This window comes from Brassica oleracea, chromosome C2 (genome assembly GCF_000695525.1).
Source record: "Brassica oleracea var. oleracea cultivar TO1000 chromosome C2, BOL, whole genome shotgun sequence".
In the NCBI taxonomy this organism is placed as follows: Eukaryota; Viridiplantae; Streptophyta; class Magnoliopsida; order Brassicales; family Brassicaceae; genus Brassica; species Brassica oleracea.
The window spans coordinates 23,117,089-23,135,275 of NC_027749.1; the positions used below are offsets into that span (position 1 = coordinate 23,117,089).

Sequence of the window (18,187 nt, forward strand, 5' to 3'; positions counted from 1 at the left end):
TATATAGCAAAGAGTAATTTAATTTATTCTGATTGATATTTGACAGTCTACTGTATTTTATCAAAAAATTGTTAGATTTAAACAAATAAAGTATAACAATCCCAAAAAAAAAAACTTTATGTTTGTTAAATTATTTGAAATATACTTTTAGTTTACTATTCTACTCCACCAAATGGTGCTCCTATTATTAATGGAAGGGAACCTAAATCACAGAATTCACTACACCTACAAATAATTTCAAAAACAAATAACAACATATCAGTTTTACATTATTTGCAGTAAATTGTTTTATTTATACGTATTATGCTTATGATATGCAGTTTTTATCTTTAACAAAGGAAATCAAGAACCATATGCTACATCTCCAATATATTTAATTTCACTAATATCATATTTTCAAAACAAAAAAAAAACATCTGTTGATATAACACACTAACAAACCCTTGGTCTTTAGTAAAAAAAAAAAATACATGTTCAACTCTCTTAGAGCAAGTTTGTACATAAGGCATAAGCCATCAACAAAAAGATAGCACTTATTTTTTGGCTAAACCCAATTATGTGATGAGATGGCTTCATGATAAAGAATCTTTTGTTTATGTCAGAATAGAAGCCATTTCGGTTGTCTTAGGTACTTGTTGGTGCACAAGTTTGTTCTCAATAAGCTCATTCAAATACAGAAGATCAAAGAGTATGTATTTACCTTTCCGTGTATTAAATCTTCACTCCATGTGCCTTGGAACACGTCTCCATTCTTGAAGTAGAATGTTCCAAGACCACATCTTTTACCCTTGTGCCACATTCCATCATATATGCTTCCATCTCCAAATACCAAACGACCCTGTGATAGGAAACTATGTGATCAACTAAGACGCTTGTCTCAAGCATAAGATAAAGGTTCCATACATGAATAAAAGGCAACATAACGGTTTACCTTTCCTTCAGAAAGGCCTCCTTGGCATCTTCCCTTGAACAGTTCTCCTCTGTACTGCATCCCTATTATAGGACTCCATCTTTTTGATGAATCTCGTTCAGCTTACTAAGCAAAGAATAGTTTAAATGAGAGATTAGTCTCTGAAAATGATTGTGGCAGCAAAAGCTTAGATTACTACATTGTTACTAGTCACTACTAAGAGAATTATTCTATAACTCAACATCATAGACTGGCTACGTTGTTACTTACCAGCATAGACGCTGCTAGAGCGGATAGATTTCTTTGCTTTATAAAATCAGCATATCTATCAGATAGCAGGGTTGTTGATGCAGTATCACTACTTGAGTCTTTTGTCGAGCTATTTAAGGTTGAAAAGTGATTCATCTCTAGAATCACCATTCCTAGAGGGTTGACTGGTGACACTGAGACTACCGTTCAAATTCTTTGAAGGTCTCACACCAACAGGAAGGTTTACAATAGCCAGGCTAAGCACAGTAGTGTCTCCAGAATCGGCTACCCTATTCTGCTCAATCTTATGTCCTGGATCCATACTCCAGTTAGCAATTGGCTCCCTCTGGATAGAACCATAATCTACAAAATACCATGTTCCATTCACTTTTAGAATCATATTAGTAACAAGCAGTGAAGCATCTCGACCAATAATTATACATGCAAAAAAAAAAAGCAGTAAAGAAAAGTTGTCTTTAGAATTATTGTACCTTCTATATTTTCATCTCCAAGATCCAGACGACTGTTTCCCCCTCTTTTACTACTAGGTACTCACTATCACCATTCTCTGAAACTGAAACTCCTGGGAGTTCCTCAGAGTCAGTTTCTAGTCCTTCAACACTCTGACTGGAACTTCTAACATCAGTAGAGTCTGCTGCATCTTCTATTGCAACCAGCACATCTCCAAGTCCACTACTTGTTTCTTTTTGGAGTTGTGAACGATACTTCTCGAATATATTCAAAACAAATGGAATAAGACCAGAAAAACATGTTGTCTTTGCTGGAAGTTTCCTCTGCTGAACAACTGTGATGACATATGAGAGACTTGCATTAATACTTAATACAGATTTAATCACATATAAATGCCGAAACAACATATTGCTTTCTTTTTTTTTGAGTTTCAGCTAAACAGTAAACACCACACCTTAGTAGAAAAAAAAATTGTGACAAGGACTTTAGGCTCCAGGTCAGGCTCATGAACAGTAGATACTATGATATCTCCAGTGTACTCCATTACTTGACGAAAAGTAGGAAGAATTGTTTTCACGTCCTTCTTGTGAAGAGCTACAGAGCTAGCCACAATGCATATAATAGCGTTTAAATCCTGCATAATGGAAAAAAAATAGATCAAACGGAGAACTTAAGTAGTACGGTTGATGAGTATTCTACAAAATGCTCTTTTAAGAGATTAGAAAGTACCTTTATACCAGGGCGAAAGAAAGGGCAGTCGAATATAGCTTGTAAAATAGAAGTCTTGAGGTTGTGACCAGCTCCAAAACCAACCTTTGCCTCTTTGTAGCTTTCTAGAATATGTAGATAAGTAAGAGAGTTCACGGATTGAATACAAGCTCTAAGATGCTATCAAAAGAAACTTACTGTTGTGACTTCTGAAGCTTCAAGTTCTTTAAGATCTTTATGCGTCACCTCTATAAAGTTTGCATGCATCCCCTGGATAAAAGTTAAGAACCATATATTAACAATGACAATAAATTTTTTAAGTATACATACCATGAGAGACAAAAGTATGCTTATACTTATCAGAGCAGAGACGGCATTTACTGCCATCGAAACAGCATTGTTTGCATTTCTTAGCACCTCGTCCAGAGTTACCAAATCCTCTTGTAGTAAAATCTCTATGTCTATATCTACAAAAACCTCAGATCAAAGTCTGTTCATGACCAGCAGAGCAACTAGAACAAAAGATAGCTTTTGCTAATAGAAGTGCTACCTATACAGAGACTAGTGTGTTGCTACAGTGTTCTAGCCATTTCGTTAACCTGCACACAACCTGAGAACTTAGAAAAAGATAAAGAAACAAACTCCAATCAACAAGAAACGCCTTCGCCCTTCAAAGCTGAAAGGCCTTAATAGCACAGCAACAGCTAAGCTACCTTTAGATCTCAATGCACAGAAACATATCCAGCACACTAGCCACCTGGTCAGGGGAAGAGTTTAAGCAGAATCAGATACAAGACCGTTACTACATACATTGTGGCCACATGGAAATGCAAAAGAATTGAAAAAAAAAAATTGTAGGCAAGAAAAGTACAAACAAGGATGAAGGCCCTTGGACCTCAATGAACTCAGCTCCACGCTCGTCTCTCTCCACAGTGGCATGTCTCTGTAGTTTTGAAGCAGAGGGGAGGGAAATATCCGTTGGAACAATTAATTGGTTAATTGTGAATAAACCCTCATTTGTTACTACGTTTTATGTTATATAGTCCCCTGTTGTGTTTTATTTACATATACACATACCCCTAGTTGTAAGTTGACGAATCGAGGGAGGGAAGAATATTACCTTTCTGAACCCGATCAATCACGTCCTCGTATTTTTGGTCAACTATCACTTTTAAGTTTTAATACTAGACTTTACTTTTTGGTCAATGATATCTTATAAATCAAATATTTTCTAAAGATCTATTAACAAAAAAAGAAGGTATATTTCTTAGTCTAATAATTTAATGAGTCCAATGTGTTTAGGAGAAGAAAATGTTCTTTAATCAACCACATAGAGACAACTTTTGTATAATATTTAATCTATCTAATCTATTAAAAAGGGAGTACATTTTGTACTTAACCCTAAGTTTTCCACAAAAATTACGTTCTCATGCCATTGGTATTAAATACAGTAGTTTTATAACTTAACAAATTTTACATAAAATTAATTGTGTGTTCAACGTAAATACCACTTATTTATTAAAAAAAAATCTCTCGATAAAAACTTAGCCGTCAGAGGCTGACCCTCCAGAACCTCCCGACCCTTATCTCCCGTTAGACCTTCCTCTTCCGTCAGATCTTCTACCCCTTCAAACTTTTCACCTTCTCCAAATCTTATTTCACCAAAGGAGCTTCAATCTCGGACATTACCATTGTTTTTTCTTCGCTTTTCCATCTTCTCTCATCTCCTCTTAGTGTCCTCTTCACCAGAATCATTCCTGAGGCTAGATCTAAATCTGACATTTTCTCAAACTTCACTGTACTCTGTTCCAGAGGTTCTTGGCCTTCTATTATCTCTCCTTTTCAAGCAAAAGGAACTATTCTCGTGCAATTTGGGTGGATTCGTTGGTGCTTCGTTTTGGGTTTTCCGATGACCGTATTAATACAGTATCCAGTCTCTTCTCCTGTGTTTTATCACTTTTAGTTCATATCTGTTGGATCTATGTATTTTTGTCCCAAAGCCTGTCACTACATGTACGGGTTGCTCAACCTCATCACCACCTCATACCGTCCAATTTCATGTAAAACATTAAAAAAGCTTAACATAAATATATTATGATGGACTTGGCTGCATTCTTCGTATGATCAACAACTATAAAAAATCAGAACTTACACAGTTAAACGATGTACACATCCATCTAATGAGTTTTTTTAATGGGGCTTAGCCACAGATTGATACCTACAATAAAGATTGGTCTTTTTTTTTTAAATCCACTTATAAATCTCATAGATCAATAAGTTTTCAGGCCAGTGACATGTTTAGAATATAATAGAGAGACTTTAAAATTCAATAGGTATAATATAAGATTACAGATTTCATTTGAGCATTTACCTTGAGCATTCAAATACCATTGACGCAGACAAGAGGTTGAATGTCCTCACTGTCAGCCATTTTCTATTTTCTGCAAACAAATAATAAACATACACACCAATTTGACATAAACAAGAATAAATTAAAAGCAATGATCTTTTTATCATATTATATGCTAACAAACGAGTGAGAATATATATATCTCCCTATCAACAAAAAAAATCAAATTTGTATAAATAATAATAAATATGTTTTATATATATTTTTATGTTTTGATTGATTTTCTTGTATATAACTGTAATTAGAAAAACAGACATTTGCAAATTAACATTTTCAAACAATAATGCATTTGCTTAAAGAATTTTTTTTTGTGATTATTATACAAAAACACTAATTTAAAAGCTTTATAAACACATATAATACATGAAAGACCTAAATACAATAACAATGTTATGTAACCACATGTTATATAAAACAAATATGTAACATGGAAAAATGTATTTTATATCTATATTATTAAATATTTATAAATTCTATGAAAAAATAAATTTGCGCGCGCGCCGCGGGTCAAAAGCTAGTACTAACTTAAAATTAAACTAAATGTAAATATACATACTTTTGGAACTACAGATACGATTTTATCTTGAGCATGTTCAAGCAACCTGTTTAATTGCATATTTGCATCTAATATGATGAAAATAATAGAGCATGTGGGTCTCCAAATAAATAAATAAAAACTTAGATCTAAAAGTTTTTAGATCCAGCTTTTAGCTTTATAAGAAAAAGGCAGCGTGTTAGTTTAATTTAAATAAATTAAATAAAGAAAAAGCGTGATTTTCTTCTTTTTTTTGTTTGGTGGGTTTTTATTTATTTTATGAAAGAGGTTGCTTCACGTTTGAGTTTCGTTCAAAGTGTAACAAACACCCCAGGAGAAGATTATCGGGTGGTCGTCGCAAAAGTGTCAGCTTCGAGGATTTGTCTTCGCGGCGGCTTTTTAGACCTTGTCGTATACTGCCAATTAGATTGGTTGATTTACGGTACACCCTACCGTCTCTGATCATATCTCTAATCAGATTTGGATCCTTCTACGAAACTTTGGTTCTGAGATTCACATTCATTCATTCATTCCTCTGTTCCATTATAACGTTTTATCCTTCTTCCTTCCTTCCCTCTTCACCAACTTGGCTTCACCCTCCCTCCCCCTCTAACTTCTCCAGGTACTCTTATTCTCTTACTCGTGTTCTCTTTAGATTTTGTTATTGCTTTGTCGTCCAGACAGGCAAGACAAGTGTGTTTCTCGTTGTTCTGTCTCTATGGTGTCTTTTTATCACGTGGGATCTGAATTTTCATTAGTTTTGCGGTATTCACAAGTGTTTCCCAATTTGGGAATGTTTTCTTTGTGCTTCTGTTTTGAATAGTGATTGTTAATACTCAATTTTGATTGGAGTCTATAGATTCTAATAAGTATGTGCTAAAAAAAGACAACCATCTATGTTCCATCATTATTCTCTGGGTTTTGAAATTGTAACTATTGAGAAATTCCGCTAATTAAACTCGAAAAAAAAGCAAAAAGAATTAAAGAGAAAGAAGCTATTGAAATAAATAAATAAATAACCTGTTGATCATGTGAATGAATTACTTTTTGTTACAGTAGTAAGCTTTCGTTTTCACTAAAGGAAGTTTCTCTAAAAATCTAAAAAGAATACTGTAACAAAGTGATCTTTGCACATGATTGTTGGAGAAGGAACTATATGTGATCTCTGCTTCTTTTTCTTTTTGAGCTTAGAGTTAACATTGTTGTTTCTATTGGTTTCCTAGTCTCTTGTCTGAAATTTATGTTGGCATTGAGTTTTTGTCTTTGACACTTTTAAGGTTTTATCTGGAAAAGATGGAAGTTACCGGAGACTCTGATAACTTAAAGAACCGCTCCTTGACTCCTGTTAGGACTCTGAGGGGTCTCATCATCTTACTCATCTTCCTCTCTACTGCTTTCATGTTCCTCATCTACTTCGCACCACCTTTTGCTCTAGCTCTACGCCTTCTCAGCGTCCACCAATCTAGAAAATCTATATCCTTCATCTTTGGTCACTGGCTAGCTCTATGGCCTTACCTCTTCGAAACGATCAACGGAACAACAGTAATTTTCTCCGGAGACACCCTTCCCGTAGAGAAACGTGTTTTGCTAATAGCAAACCACAGGACAGAGGTGGACTGGATGTATCTTTGGAACATCGCATTGAGGAAAGGCTGTCTTGGCTACATCAAGTACGTCCTCAAGAGCAGCTTGATGAGGCTGCCTATCTTCGGATGGGGGTTTCATGTTCTTGAGTTTATACCAGTTGAGAGGAAGCGTGAGGTCGACGAGCCTGTTATGCTTCAAATGCTTTCATCGTTTAAAGACCCTCGTGAGCCCTTGTGGCTAGCTCTCTTCCCTGAAGGAACTGACTTCACGTATACTACATGTTTCCCTCTCTGACTTCAATTACATGTGAGTTCTGTGACGTGTGTTTAACCTTTGTTGTTGGATATGCAGTGAAGAGAAATGCAAGAGAAGCCAAAAGTTTGCAGCCGAAGCTGGTCTTCCAACACTATCAAACGTACTTTTACCGAAGACAAGAGGCTTCAGCGTTTGCTTAGATGCTCTACATAACTCTTTGGATGCAGTTTATGATTTGACTATAGCGTATAAGCCTCGCTGCCCATCTTTCATGGACAATGTATTCGGAACTGATCCTTCAGAAGTTCACATCCACGTTAAGCGAGTTCTAACAAAGGAGATTCCAGCAAGCGAGGCAGAGTCTTCTGCTTGGTTAATGGATTCGTTTAAGTCCAAGGACAGGCTGCTATCTGATTTCAATGCTCAAGGGCAGTTCCCAAATCAAAGACCAGAAGAAGAACTATCTATTCTCAAGTGCATTGCAACATTTGGAGTGATAGTATCTTTGACGGTACTGTTTCTTTATCTGACCTTGTATTCACATAGCTGTTTCAAAGTATATGTTGGTCTAAGCTTCACATATTTGTCTTTTGCTACTTATTATAAGTTCCGGCCCTCACCATCTGTTGGTTGTTGTAAAGGAGGTTCTTCTTGTAAAGAAGCAAAAACCCATTAACTCTGTTGTACATACATTTTTTTCAGACAAAAATTTACAGGATGAAAAGATTTGTTCGCTATTTTTTTTAATTGTTGTTTATATTAATTTACTTGTTTAGTTCTGTTCCATGTTCTTCTCTTGATACTCAAGTATTCATTTAGACTTGTATATTTATTTTCATTGTGGTTGTGTCAAGCTGTTTAGTCTTTGCAGTAGCCACTGTGGGATAATTCCTTGTAGGAACTGTGAAACTAAACTCTTGTGTTCACTGAGTTAGAAACAACAATAGGTCATCAACTCTTTTGTAGTCGAAAAGTGTTCTATATAACTAGTAAAGAAAGTTCCCATCTGAGCAAGACTTTGTCAGTGATGGAAGACGCAAGTAAACATTTTGTCCCAAAAGGATGCTACCTTCTTCTAAAGGTGATGCAAGAGAGAAGACCGGTGCCTGTGCTCTTTAACTGCTCCATTAGATCATCTTTCAAGAAGAGAATGTATAGAATTGCTTGTTTTATTTACATGCATTTTGCTTGTTCACATGTCATCTGATTATCCAAGTAGGTGGAAGTGAGATTAGGTTAGATAGAACTACCTATAAACTTGCTTTACCTTTTCGGTTGGGAAAACGTGTTCTTGTGAGGTAGATTAGACAAGAAACTTGTATAAATGTGCACATTAAAAGATTCAGGACATGCAAATACAACTTCATTTGGGAAAAAGAGAGTGCAACAAAAATGCATAAACGTAAATGATACCGTGTCATTAAGTTTATAAAAGAATCAAATTATAAAGTTTAATTTTTTTATATTATATTAAACATTTAAAGCAAAAAAAAAATTCATAGTGATAAAGAAGATTGGACCAAGAAGAGTAGAATTTTCTAGTGACCATCACTCATATAAATAGATGATCCGTGACAGTAACTCATATTCATCATCATCAACATTGCATAACACACACTAAACTAAACCCTAATAAAAAGATGGCGAATCTCTCCAGTATTCACATTCTCTTCTTTGCGTTCATCACAAGTAACAACAACAACAACACTCTGTTTTTCTTTCGTTTCTTGTGTTTCACTTATGCCTTTACAACAGTTGTTTGTGTAATGATATTGCAGGCGGCGTTGCAGTTTCCGCCACCGTCTTCACTTTGGAAAACAGTTGCCCCTACACCGTGTGGCCGGGAATCCTCTCCGGCAACACCAACACCCTCGGCGACGGCGGCTTTCCCTTGACTCCCGGCGCTTCTATACAGCTCAACGCTCCTCCGGGATGGTCAGGACGCTTCTGGGCACGTACCGGCTGCAGCTTCGACTCCTCCGGTCGTGGCACCTGCGTCACCGGAGACTGCGGCGGCGCTTTAAAATGCACCGGCAACGGAGTTCCTCCAGCCACTCTCGCCGAGTTCACCGTCGGATCAAGCAACTCCGGGATGGATTTCTACGACGTGAGCCTCGTCGACGGTTACAACGTCAAGATGGGGATTAGACCGCAAGGAGGATCCGGCGATTGTCGTTACGCGGGCTGCGTCTCCGACATCAACGAGATCTGTCCTAGCGAGCTTCGGATCATGGATCCGCTGAACGGTGGTATCGTGGCGGCGTGCAAGAGCGCCTGCGCGGCGTTTAACTCGCCGGAGTTTTGTTGTACTGGAGCTCACGCGACGCCGCAAACTTGTTCTCCGACGCAGTACTCGGCGATGTTCAAGAACGCTTGCCCTACCGCTTATAGTTACGCCTATGACGACGCGACAAGTACCTTCACTTGTAATGGAGCTAACTACGTGATCACTTTCTGCCCCAGCCGTTCTTAAAAAATTCAGAGCTCCGGTTTAGAATTGGGTCGGGTTTCTCTTGCTTGTTACGCACGGAAAGATGGATGAATATCTTATTCTGGTTTTAAAGATCCTTAAGTATTCAGTTGTTACACTAATTGCAATAATATAAAGGAACTTACAGATTTAAAAGATTTATGTGATCCCTTTTTCATGTTTAATTAGCTCTTTAAGCTATAATAAACTAGTAATTGTATTTCATGATGCTCCCTTGAAGCTCACACATTCATTTGACTCATATCTTAAGCTGATTGTGTCTTGCAATGGCCCTGGAGCAAAGAGAACTTTGTATACTTGAAAATCAGGTGATCACTGAGTTAGAAACAACAGGATGTCATTTACCCTTGCTATTGTCAAGAAGGTGTTCTAACTTTTAGAATCTGAACAAAAACTTTGTCGGTGATGGAAGAAGCATAGAAGGCAATTTTGTCCCAAAAGGATGTTGCCTTCTTTATGCCGGTGATGAAAGAGAGAGAGAGAAGACCTTTGCTTGGGCTCTTTTAACTGCTCCATTAGATCATCCTTTCAGGAAAAGCATACAGGTAGCATCTCCTATTTTATTTATATCCCTTTGCTTGTTCACGTGTCATCTTATCTCCTTATCTGAGTACGTAGGTGCAAGTGAGATCAGGTTAGTTTTGATAAAACCAACTTTGAACTCTCTCTCTCTCTCTTTTTCCTACCTTTTTGGTTGGGAAAGAGTCTTACGAACCCAAAACCAAACAAGTCTTTGGTGCTCGTTGCTGCAACATGTCGACCAGTCGTAGATCACAACTAATTGTTCTTTTTGATATCGCATGATTGAAATTATGATTAGTCGCAAATCCCTATTTTATAGTCTTAAAATTTTAATATTATAGAATTAAATTTTTAGCGATTTAAAATTAATTATTATGTGATTAGTATGACTTGTCATAAAATCTATAATATAATGAGGCAGTTGCCTCATTCCTGAGCCTCCACGTCAGCAGTTAAGTGGCTCGAACCCGGGTTATTGAGTCATAAACACCAACATTTATACCACTAAACTAAAGAATACTTTGTACATTGATGTCCGAAACTAATATATATTTATGAAGATCGAAATCCTTTGCTTCTTCGGTTTTCTCTGTGGGTCGGGCCTACAGGTGTATTATGAGTTTCATTTTTAAATGAGGTTTATCTCGTTATATGAAAGAAAAAAAACAATTATAGTTTTTTCATATTGTAAACTGTCTTCGTTTAACATGAGTTAGGGTTCTTTTTATCACTGTCTTAGACAAGTCTGAGTTACAGAGTTGCGCTGTGTGTCTGTTCGTAATCTATTTTTTCACCGGTGAACTCTTTATCTCCCCATCTTAAATCACTTGATCTTAAATGTTCCTGATTTGTAGCCTTTCTGTAAACCCTAAATATATATTCTCATCTTTGATGAACCCAATCTGCATCTCCACAAAACTCATTGATTCATCTTAGCTTTAACGATTTTCTAGAAAATGTCTATATGCCTCTCCAGTTCCTCAAACCGGCGTTCCCGGCATCCGTCACTCAACCTTCGAGTCTCTCCGTGTTTGTCGTAGTAGTCAGAGCATAGCCTATAACCTCTTCGCTTATGGGATTCCTTGAACTTCAAGAAAGACAGTGAGTTTATGGGAATCACGGTTCTCTTCCTTGATGAAAAGGTAAGTTAATTTTCGATTTATCACACTTATTTAATATAATTGTTTTTTATTGATTTCTTGATTCTTTGTTAAATAATATTATTTATATTGTGCTAACATCGATAATCAAAAATATTTCCTACCCAAATTTTGTGGTCGTCTATTTATCTCCCTTACTTATCAAACTATTTTTACACAAACTTTTATTTTACAGCTTAAAAGAAACCACAACAACTCAAATAATCAAAACACCAAAAACTAGAATTCCAAAAAAGACGAATCATTAATGATCATCTCTCTTTTTTGTCTAATCTTAGAAATAAACTTCAAAACAAATATAACAGACCAATCACCTCAACTAAAACTCAACGACACATACATCGAGCCAGCTAAACAAATACAAACTACACGGCCAGCTATTTAACAATTTACAAACTTACTTTCGCAACGAAGAAGACGAAGACGACAACCAAGATCAATGAAGTTACCTAAACAAAAAAAGCAGGGTAAGTTATGAACTCTGATAAATACAACTAACAATGATTTTTGTTTACATATTACCCATCAAATAAAAAATAAACAAACACAGCCACAACAGGAGATACAAGAAACAATCCCGATAGACACAAAGGCGGCAACAACAGCTCCACCTGCTCACTCCTCTTGTCTTATAAAAATAGCTTACATGCCCAATGTCAACATGCTAATGCTATTGTCTTCTTATGAGAAATATATAAATTCGTTTAAAACTCATTAAAGCCCAAATACTTAGAACTATCATTCATTTTATAGTTATTTCTACAAGTCTTCATGTATTTGTTTTAAAGGTCCGGTAAGAGTAACAAGTTTAAAATTAAAATAAAAACATATAACAAACATAATAAGGATAATAAAAATTATTACTTAATACACACAACTTACACAACTAAACTGGAGAAAAAATATCCGGAAACAAAAGGTACTTTCAACAACTTTAATATAATTTATGCACTCTCAACAGTACAAGAAACAAATTAAAAAGACAAACAAACAATAAGTCTCAGTGACACAGCAAACAACAACACGAACTATATCAATCACATTACTAATACAGTTTAGTCTTTCATAAGTGGAGAACAATGCATACACGGTTCATCATCACAACTCTAACCCTATAACAATAAAAAAAAATTGAAAAACAACTCAAAACGCAAAATTCACAACTACAATAACCCTAGCAAATATTGAGATGAAACAAGAAGTCTGTCCGCAACCCCATGGGGGCAATGCCCCTAGTCCTATTAAATACAAATGAACAACATTTGGTTGCTTATCGAAGTCACGCTAGTCGCAGCAACATGAAAACGAAGAGGGTTTCTATATTACATTTGGGCTGTCATAATTCATCAACTCACTTAATGAAACCTCTATGGACCGTTTTCGTGTTTCATAAATGTTACAGCTATTAATGTCTGATAAAGCTACAAGCACTTACTTGTCCTGGGTCGAATTACTTGATCACTTTCTGCCCCAAACCGGTCTTGAAAACCGGTGCTCCGGTTTAGATTTGGTTGTTTTCTCTCTCACGTTTCTTTTGCTTATTATGCATGGAAAGATTATGACTTTTTTTTTTTTTTTTTTTAGGTAACCGCGGGTTTCCGGCGACCGTGGTCAACCTACTATTCCCGCGAGGCCCACGGCACTTCACGTATTCTTGGGATTTAATCCTAGCCCGGGTGGCCAGTGGGACTCGAACTGCGGGTTTTCCCCTCAAGTACCACTAGCCCAAAGCCGCTGGTTGAAAGATTATGACTTTGTATTACCGTCTTCCATTTTTAGTTTTTTTTTTTAAGTATTCAGTTCACATTTGCATCTTTTTTAAAAAATTTATAAACTATTTATCTTTAGGAAAAAGAAACATATAACTCAGATTCTTTGCAATACGTATATAAAGATAGATGCTTAATTAGATATTAGAAAGGCTTCTTTGTTTGTAGGGTCATTGCTTCTTGATGTACTTACATGAGCAAATAACAGCATCTACTGTTAACCCAAAAGAGACAGAGGCTTAACTACTAATCAACCTTTTAAGCCACGGTTTAAAAATATGTGACCGTCCGTTAGTCCATTTAAGAGCTTTAGCTGTTGCAATTAAGATCAGTGTTTCTGGTGTTCTCTTAAATTCCACCTGCAAGTTTTCTTCATTCCTTTTGCAGCTTGAACGAATCCCATTATAACCTGAAGCTCATCCATCTCCTGTAAACCAGAGAAAGAGAAGACAAATTCACAAAGATGTTATAGCTTCTTGACCCTTTTGATTTCAGCTGTTAGAAGAGGAAATGTTACCTGAGACATGAAGTGTCGCTGAACAATGTCAAGTAGCTGCTCTTTTGACGGGTTAGGAAGTGCATCCACCTTACCAAAACAGATCACACATCTTGTCAAAATCAAAAACTCTCTTCCACAGTAAATAAGAGAAGAGATTGTTTCTGTTGACTCACGAGGTTAAAATGTCGTATGTATCTCTGTAATGCAGGCATATCCAATTTGCTAAGATCAACCTTCTGCAATAAAACCATATATTGTAAAACCAAAAACTTTGAAATGAATATCCATCAAGTGTAAAGAAAAAAAAAAAAAAAAAAAAAACATTAATTACCATGTTCACAGGAGGAGTAATAGTCGAGCTTTTTGAGTGTGAGTCAGAAGATAAGGCCCTGCACATTGCCTTATGTGATAACCGCGCTGATCTGTATCCTCTTTGCTTCGACTTGTGAGGCTTCAAAGTGTCTTCATATGCTGCAAACACACAATCAAAGAACATGTACTTAACACTCAAACATCGGAGAGTTGTTGACAAGGAACCAAGCTTACTCATATCAGAGGGATTCCATTGTGTATGCTCAACTTCGACATCATCGCCTTCTTCGTTCCCTGTAGGAGCTTCAATGACACTAAGCGCATTCCTCTGCAACTTCACTTCGATTCCATTTGTCAAAACCTGAAAAATTCAAACCATGAGGACTGGACTAAAAAGATTGATATCAGTAAAAATTTGAGATTTTGTTGAAAGAAATGGGAATGCTTGGAGACTAGAAATTGATATTAGTACAATAATATGCATATTGGGTCATGAACAAATCGTATTAATATAGAAACGTGAAAACAAATTATATTTTGAGACAAAAAAAAAAAACTAACCAACTTAATTGAGTACTAGTCAGATAGTAGTAACGCAGGGAAGTGGTGCAGTGAGTAATGATCAAATAAAGTAAGTTTATAATAATTAAAAACTAATTAAGCAGCCTAATTAATATTAAAATTAGGAAAATGACACATCTGAAGAAAAAAAATAGGAAGCACAAAACCCTAATTAATATTAAAATTAGTGACAAATTAAAAACGCCAGCTTGAACCCACAAAGATTGAAAAGGGATAAGGATTCACAAGAAAAATTGAGGAAAATACAAAAAGTGAAGATCGTAATGATGCAATCTAGAATAAAGTTAGAATTTTTATGGACAATCAGTCCCATCGGGTATGGTCTTTATTTTTTTATTTTATTTTTTTGCTTTTCTTTTGATCCATTTTGATTCAGCAACATCGGACTTACTACCATTGATTTTCTTGCATTATTGAAGGTTTGTAATAATTTCAGAGATGTGTAATAAAAACCCAGTAAAAAAAAAGGAAGAAGCTTGGAGGGTGAATTGATGATTATTGATCTCACCAGCCAATGCCAACCACCGAGCCCGACGGCTTTCTGAACGACGCCTTGAAGACCGACGAGGACAGATTTGGTACGGTTGTTTCCGGTGACCACCACTTTGGTATGACGTGGCAGGACGGTTAGTTCTTCTTCGCTACTGCAATCACCGAAGCAATTCTGAAGCTGAGAGAATCCTCTGTTGAGGACGTTTGAGTTATCAGCAGCTTCCAGCATTTGTCTTCTCTTTCTCTCTTCTTCTTGCTTTTTCACGATCAGAGAGGAATCGAGCAGAGAAATTAGGGTTTTTTTTAATAGGTGTCTGAGGAAGAAAGACAGAGTAAGCAGTGAGGGCAAAAGCAGAGTAAGAGAGAGAAAGAGACGAAGGTAGGGAAGGGACGATAGTGACTGCCTTCCTAGCACGAGTACCAATGCATTGTCAACACGTGGATTCTGTACTACAACCTATTTGCACAATGGAAACTGAGCGGTTTTCTTTTTTTTTTTGTCTTTAATGGTTCCACCTAAGGACTGTTTAATCCAGTTTAATTGATTTTTGTTTTGCTAATACTGTAAGTTAATGGTATGTTTACTGAAAACATCACTTCAATGAAAAATTCTAACTGAACACACTGATTAATTAATATTCAATTTGTAGGGTATTTTATTCGTTAAGACTTAAGAACATGCTATATTTTGTTGATATAATTTTCAGATTTTTTTTTTATTTAAACGAAAAAGTTGGATTGAATACTTTTGGTTAAATGCTTATGAACATTTAAGGTACTGATTTGTATTGGAATCCGAATTTTATGTTTTTAAAAGGGTTTAAATAGTTCAAAAGAAGAAGGAAACGAGGGCCACACTTGGTAACTTTTGTGCAATGTATACACGCCATCGACGTGAGTCTGAATGGTAGACCGATATATATTTGTGTAAAAGGACAGGCTTAATGGGCCCATCCATTCGTATAATTACGATACTACCACTTTATTTGTTTATTTCTCCTTGGTCTCCATGATTTTGAATTTTTGAATCACCCCAGGACTGTATTAAATACTTGCCTCTCATGTATGATGTATCCATATCAAACAATTCACTAGAACCAAAGTTCATGGAGTGATTCTTAAGTCATAACATTACTTAACATATACACCTATAAAAAGAGTCATATCACTTTTGTAAGTTTTAGGGTAAAATTTGAAAACATTTTTCTGTGAGTTTACAACTACATTTTAAAATGTTAAAAAGAAGTTGACAAGGTAACATGGAAATAATCAGAAAAGCAAAACATATTTTTGAAAAAAGTCAAATACTTCGGCCTAAAAGCCCAAAAATGTTATAATAAGCAAATCAATTGGTGTTCAATACTCTAAATACTCTGAAACAGAAATAATCTAAACGTAAACAGCACTATTATGCAATTTCAATATTTATACAATCTTTTTCAGATTTAATTTAATGGAACAAATTTAAGACCACCCGGAATCTCCAAACCTAACAAAAAGATAGCTAGTTTGGACGTTAAGATGAATGTGAACGTAATGAATTACATATATGTTTTTATTAACTTTGCCAACAGAGTCGTTGTAGTATAGTGGTAAGTATTCCCGCCTGTCACGCGGGTGACCCGGGTTCGATCCCCGGCAACGGCGCTAAACTTTTTGCCTAATCTTGTTGAACCCTCTAATCCGATCCAAGAGTTACGTGCTCGCTTATTGAACCCTCTGATCCAATCATCCAACGAGTAATCTTCTCGCTAGAGTTGCTTAATACTTTTTAAGACATGTGACACGCAAAGCTCCATCGTTTTTCCAAAAAAAAATAGCGAGTATTCTCGTAAATTCATAAATAAATGAATTATGACGTCTATCATGTTTCAGAAGTCAGAGCTGCACATTCTATGACAAGGGAAAAAAATAGACGTCCACCTTCATTCGGCATACAATTATTTTGTGAAAGTAACTGTCCACCATACAAAAGTAAATATTACTAATATTACAGCCACACATTCTTACTCTTTTTATATTCTGAAAAAGAACATGATTCAGATAATAGCTTGTAAATATACTCAATAAAATCGTCTGGTTGGGTCTTGCTGTGGTACAAATTTTTAAACTATAATTTCTTTTATGAAATAAAATCAAATCCAATCAAATTAAGGACGAAGCAGTTAATCCATTCCAAATAAACAAGTTTTTTTAAACTAATAATATTAACAAATTACTTTTTCTAAACACTGAAAATATATTAACATCAAAGTGAATATATGGAAATATATGCATTTGAAAGATACAAAGCCAGCAAGGATAAGTTCTTCTGGAATAAAGCCCTAAGAAAGAGAAGCTAGAACAAACTATAAAGGAATATGAACAAACAAAGCGAAATTTACACAAATATCAGATCAGATAAACAAGTAACATCTTGGAAAGAGGAGAAGATAACCAGATCAGATAAACAAGTAACATCTTGGAAAGAGGAGAAGAAAACCAGGAAAATGGATTTGATTGAGCATAGAACAACAATCAACCTTATTGAGGAAGACCAAGCCATAACTCATTATATTGCTCCGAAAACGTCAAGGGAGCCACGAGCTTTACCTGCATGGAACAATCCATGGAAGACGAGGTGAGAGGACACTCATTTAACCAAATGACTTCCAGCGACTTGAAGTAGAAGAGTCTAAGCACTGAATCCATTGAATCGAGCTAGAACTACACTGTGACATGACATAAGCAGAACCGTCACCACCGCAACTGACCCATTGCATGCAAATTCAAGGATAAGCACTCTATCTAATCCCGAAATCAACACCACCAAAGGTGATACAAGACAAACCATAGATAAATCGTAGAAAAGAAGACCGAATCTTGAAACCGAATGGGAGATCGCTGAGAAGGCGAAAGAAAAACCAACATACTACAAGAAAACAGCGATATTCTGACGGACATTCCGACGGAAAATGAAATCCTCGGAATATCCCGAGGAATTTCCGAGGACATTCCGAGGAAACACAAAATTTGGTTTCTTCGGAATTTCCTCGTAATATACCGACGGAATTTTGAGGAAATATCAATCCGTCGGAAAATTCCGAGGAAATTCCGAGGAAATATATTTTCCTCGGAAAAAACCGATAAATTCCGAGGAAATATTAGAGCCGTTGGAGAGCCGTTTGAGGATTTTACATAATTCCGAGGAAATTCCGACGGACTAGCCGTTGGCGTCGGAATTCCGTCGGAATTT

The 18,187-nt window shown here is 36.0% G+C and overlaps 3 protein-coding genes, 1 non-coding gene and 1 pseudogene across 5 annotated transcripts; 3 read left to right on the plus strand and 2 right to left on the minus strand.

The window, feature by feature from the left end:
• Positions 1-219: 219 nt before the first annotated feature.
• On the minus strand, positions 220-4,120 carry LOC106323750 (annotated as a pseudogene).
• A 1,497-nt stretch (positions 4,121-5,617) lies between these two features.
• Positions 5,618-7,865, plus strand: LOC106322546 (probable 1-acyl-sn-glycerol-3-phosphate acyltransferase 4). Its single transcript, XM_013760602.1, has 3 exons — positions 5,618-5,905; positions 6,561-7,139; positions 7,222-7,865. Exons 2-3 carry the CDS (start codon positions 6,577-6,579, stop codon positions 7,799-7,801), a joined length of 1,143 nt encoding a protein of 380 aa, XP_013616056.1. The 5' UTR covers positions 5,618-5,905; positions 6,561-6,576; the 3' UTR covers positions 7,802-7,865.
• A 757-nt stretch (positions 7,866-8,622) lies between these two features.
• Positions 8,623-9,685, plus strand: LOC106325512 (pathogenesis-related protein 5-like). Its single transcript, XM_013763560.1, has 2 exons — positions 8,623-8,814; positions 8,904-9,685. Exons 1-2 carry the CDS (start codon positions 8,766-8,768, stop codon positions 9,596-9,598), a joined length of 744 nt encoding a protein of 247 aa, XP_013619014.1. The 5' UTR covers positions 8,623-8,765; the 3' UTR covers positions 9,599-9,685.
• A 3,518-nt stretch (positions 9,686-13,203) lies between these two features.
• On the minus strand, positions 13,204-15,301 carry LOC106325539. Of its 2 annotated transcripts, none has more exons than XM_013763584.1 (6): positions 14,969-15,301; positions 14,113-14,239; positions 13,898-14,037; positions 13,740-13,799; positions 13,585-13,653; positions 13,204-13,494 (listed from the first exon to the last, which is right to left on the minus strand). In XM_013763584.1, the coding sequence occupies exons 1-6, from the start codon at positions 15,179-15,181 to the stop codon at positions 13,396-13,398; spliced, it is 708 nt and encodes a 235-aa protein (XP_013619038.1). In that variant the 5' UTR covers positions 15,182-15,301; the 3' UTR covers positions 13,204-13,395. The 2 variants fall into 2 exon arrangements, with proteins under 2 accessions (XP_013619038.1, XP_013619037.1); XM_013763583.1 differs by having other exon boundaries at positions 13,740-13,802.
• Positions 15,302-16,527: 1,226 nt separating this feature from the next.
• Positions 16,528-16,599, plus strand: TRNAD-GUC. Its single transcript has one exon. It is a non-coding gene; the product is annotated as a tRNA-Asp (tRNA).
• Positions 16,600-18,187: the final 1,588 nt, after the last annotated feature.

Bases quoted from the DNA above. Each gene is read 5' to 3' on its own strand.
- LOC106322546 (XM_013760602.1), top strand. From the start codon at position 6,577: ATGGAAGTTACCGGAGACTCTGATAACTTAAAGAACCGCTCCTTGACT. The intron at 7,140-7,221 runs GTATACTACATG...TTGGATATGCAG, and splicing joins CCTGAAGGAACTGACTTCAC to TGAAGAGAAATGCAAGAGAA.
- LOC106325512 (XM_013763560.1), top strand. From the start codon at position 8,766: ATGGCGAATCTCTCCAGTATTCACATTCTCTTCTTTGCGTTCATCACA. The intron at 8,815-8,903 runs GTAACAACAACA...ATGATATTGCAG, and splicing joins CTTCTTTGCGTTCATCACAA to GCGGCGTTGCAGTTTCCGCC.
- LOC106325539 (XM_013763583.1), bottom strand. From the start codon at position 15,181: ATGCTGGAAGCTGCTGATAACTCAAACGTCCTCAACAGAGGATTCTCT. The intron at 14,038-14,112 runs GTAAGCTTGGTT...GTGTGTTTGCAG, and splicing joins ATGGAATCCCTCTGATATGA to CATATGAAGACACTTTGAAG. The intron at 13,654-13,739 runs GTGAGTCAACAG...TGTTTTGGTAAG, and splicing joins ACATACGACATTTTAACCTC to GTGGATGCACTTCCTAACCC.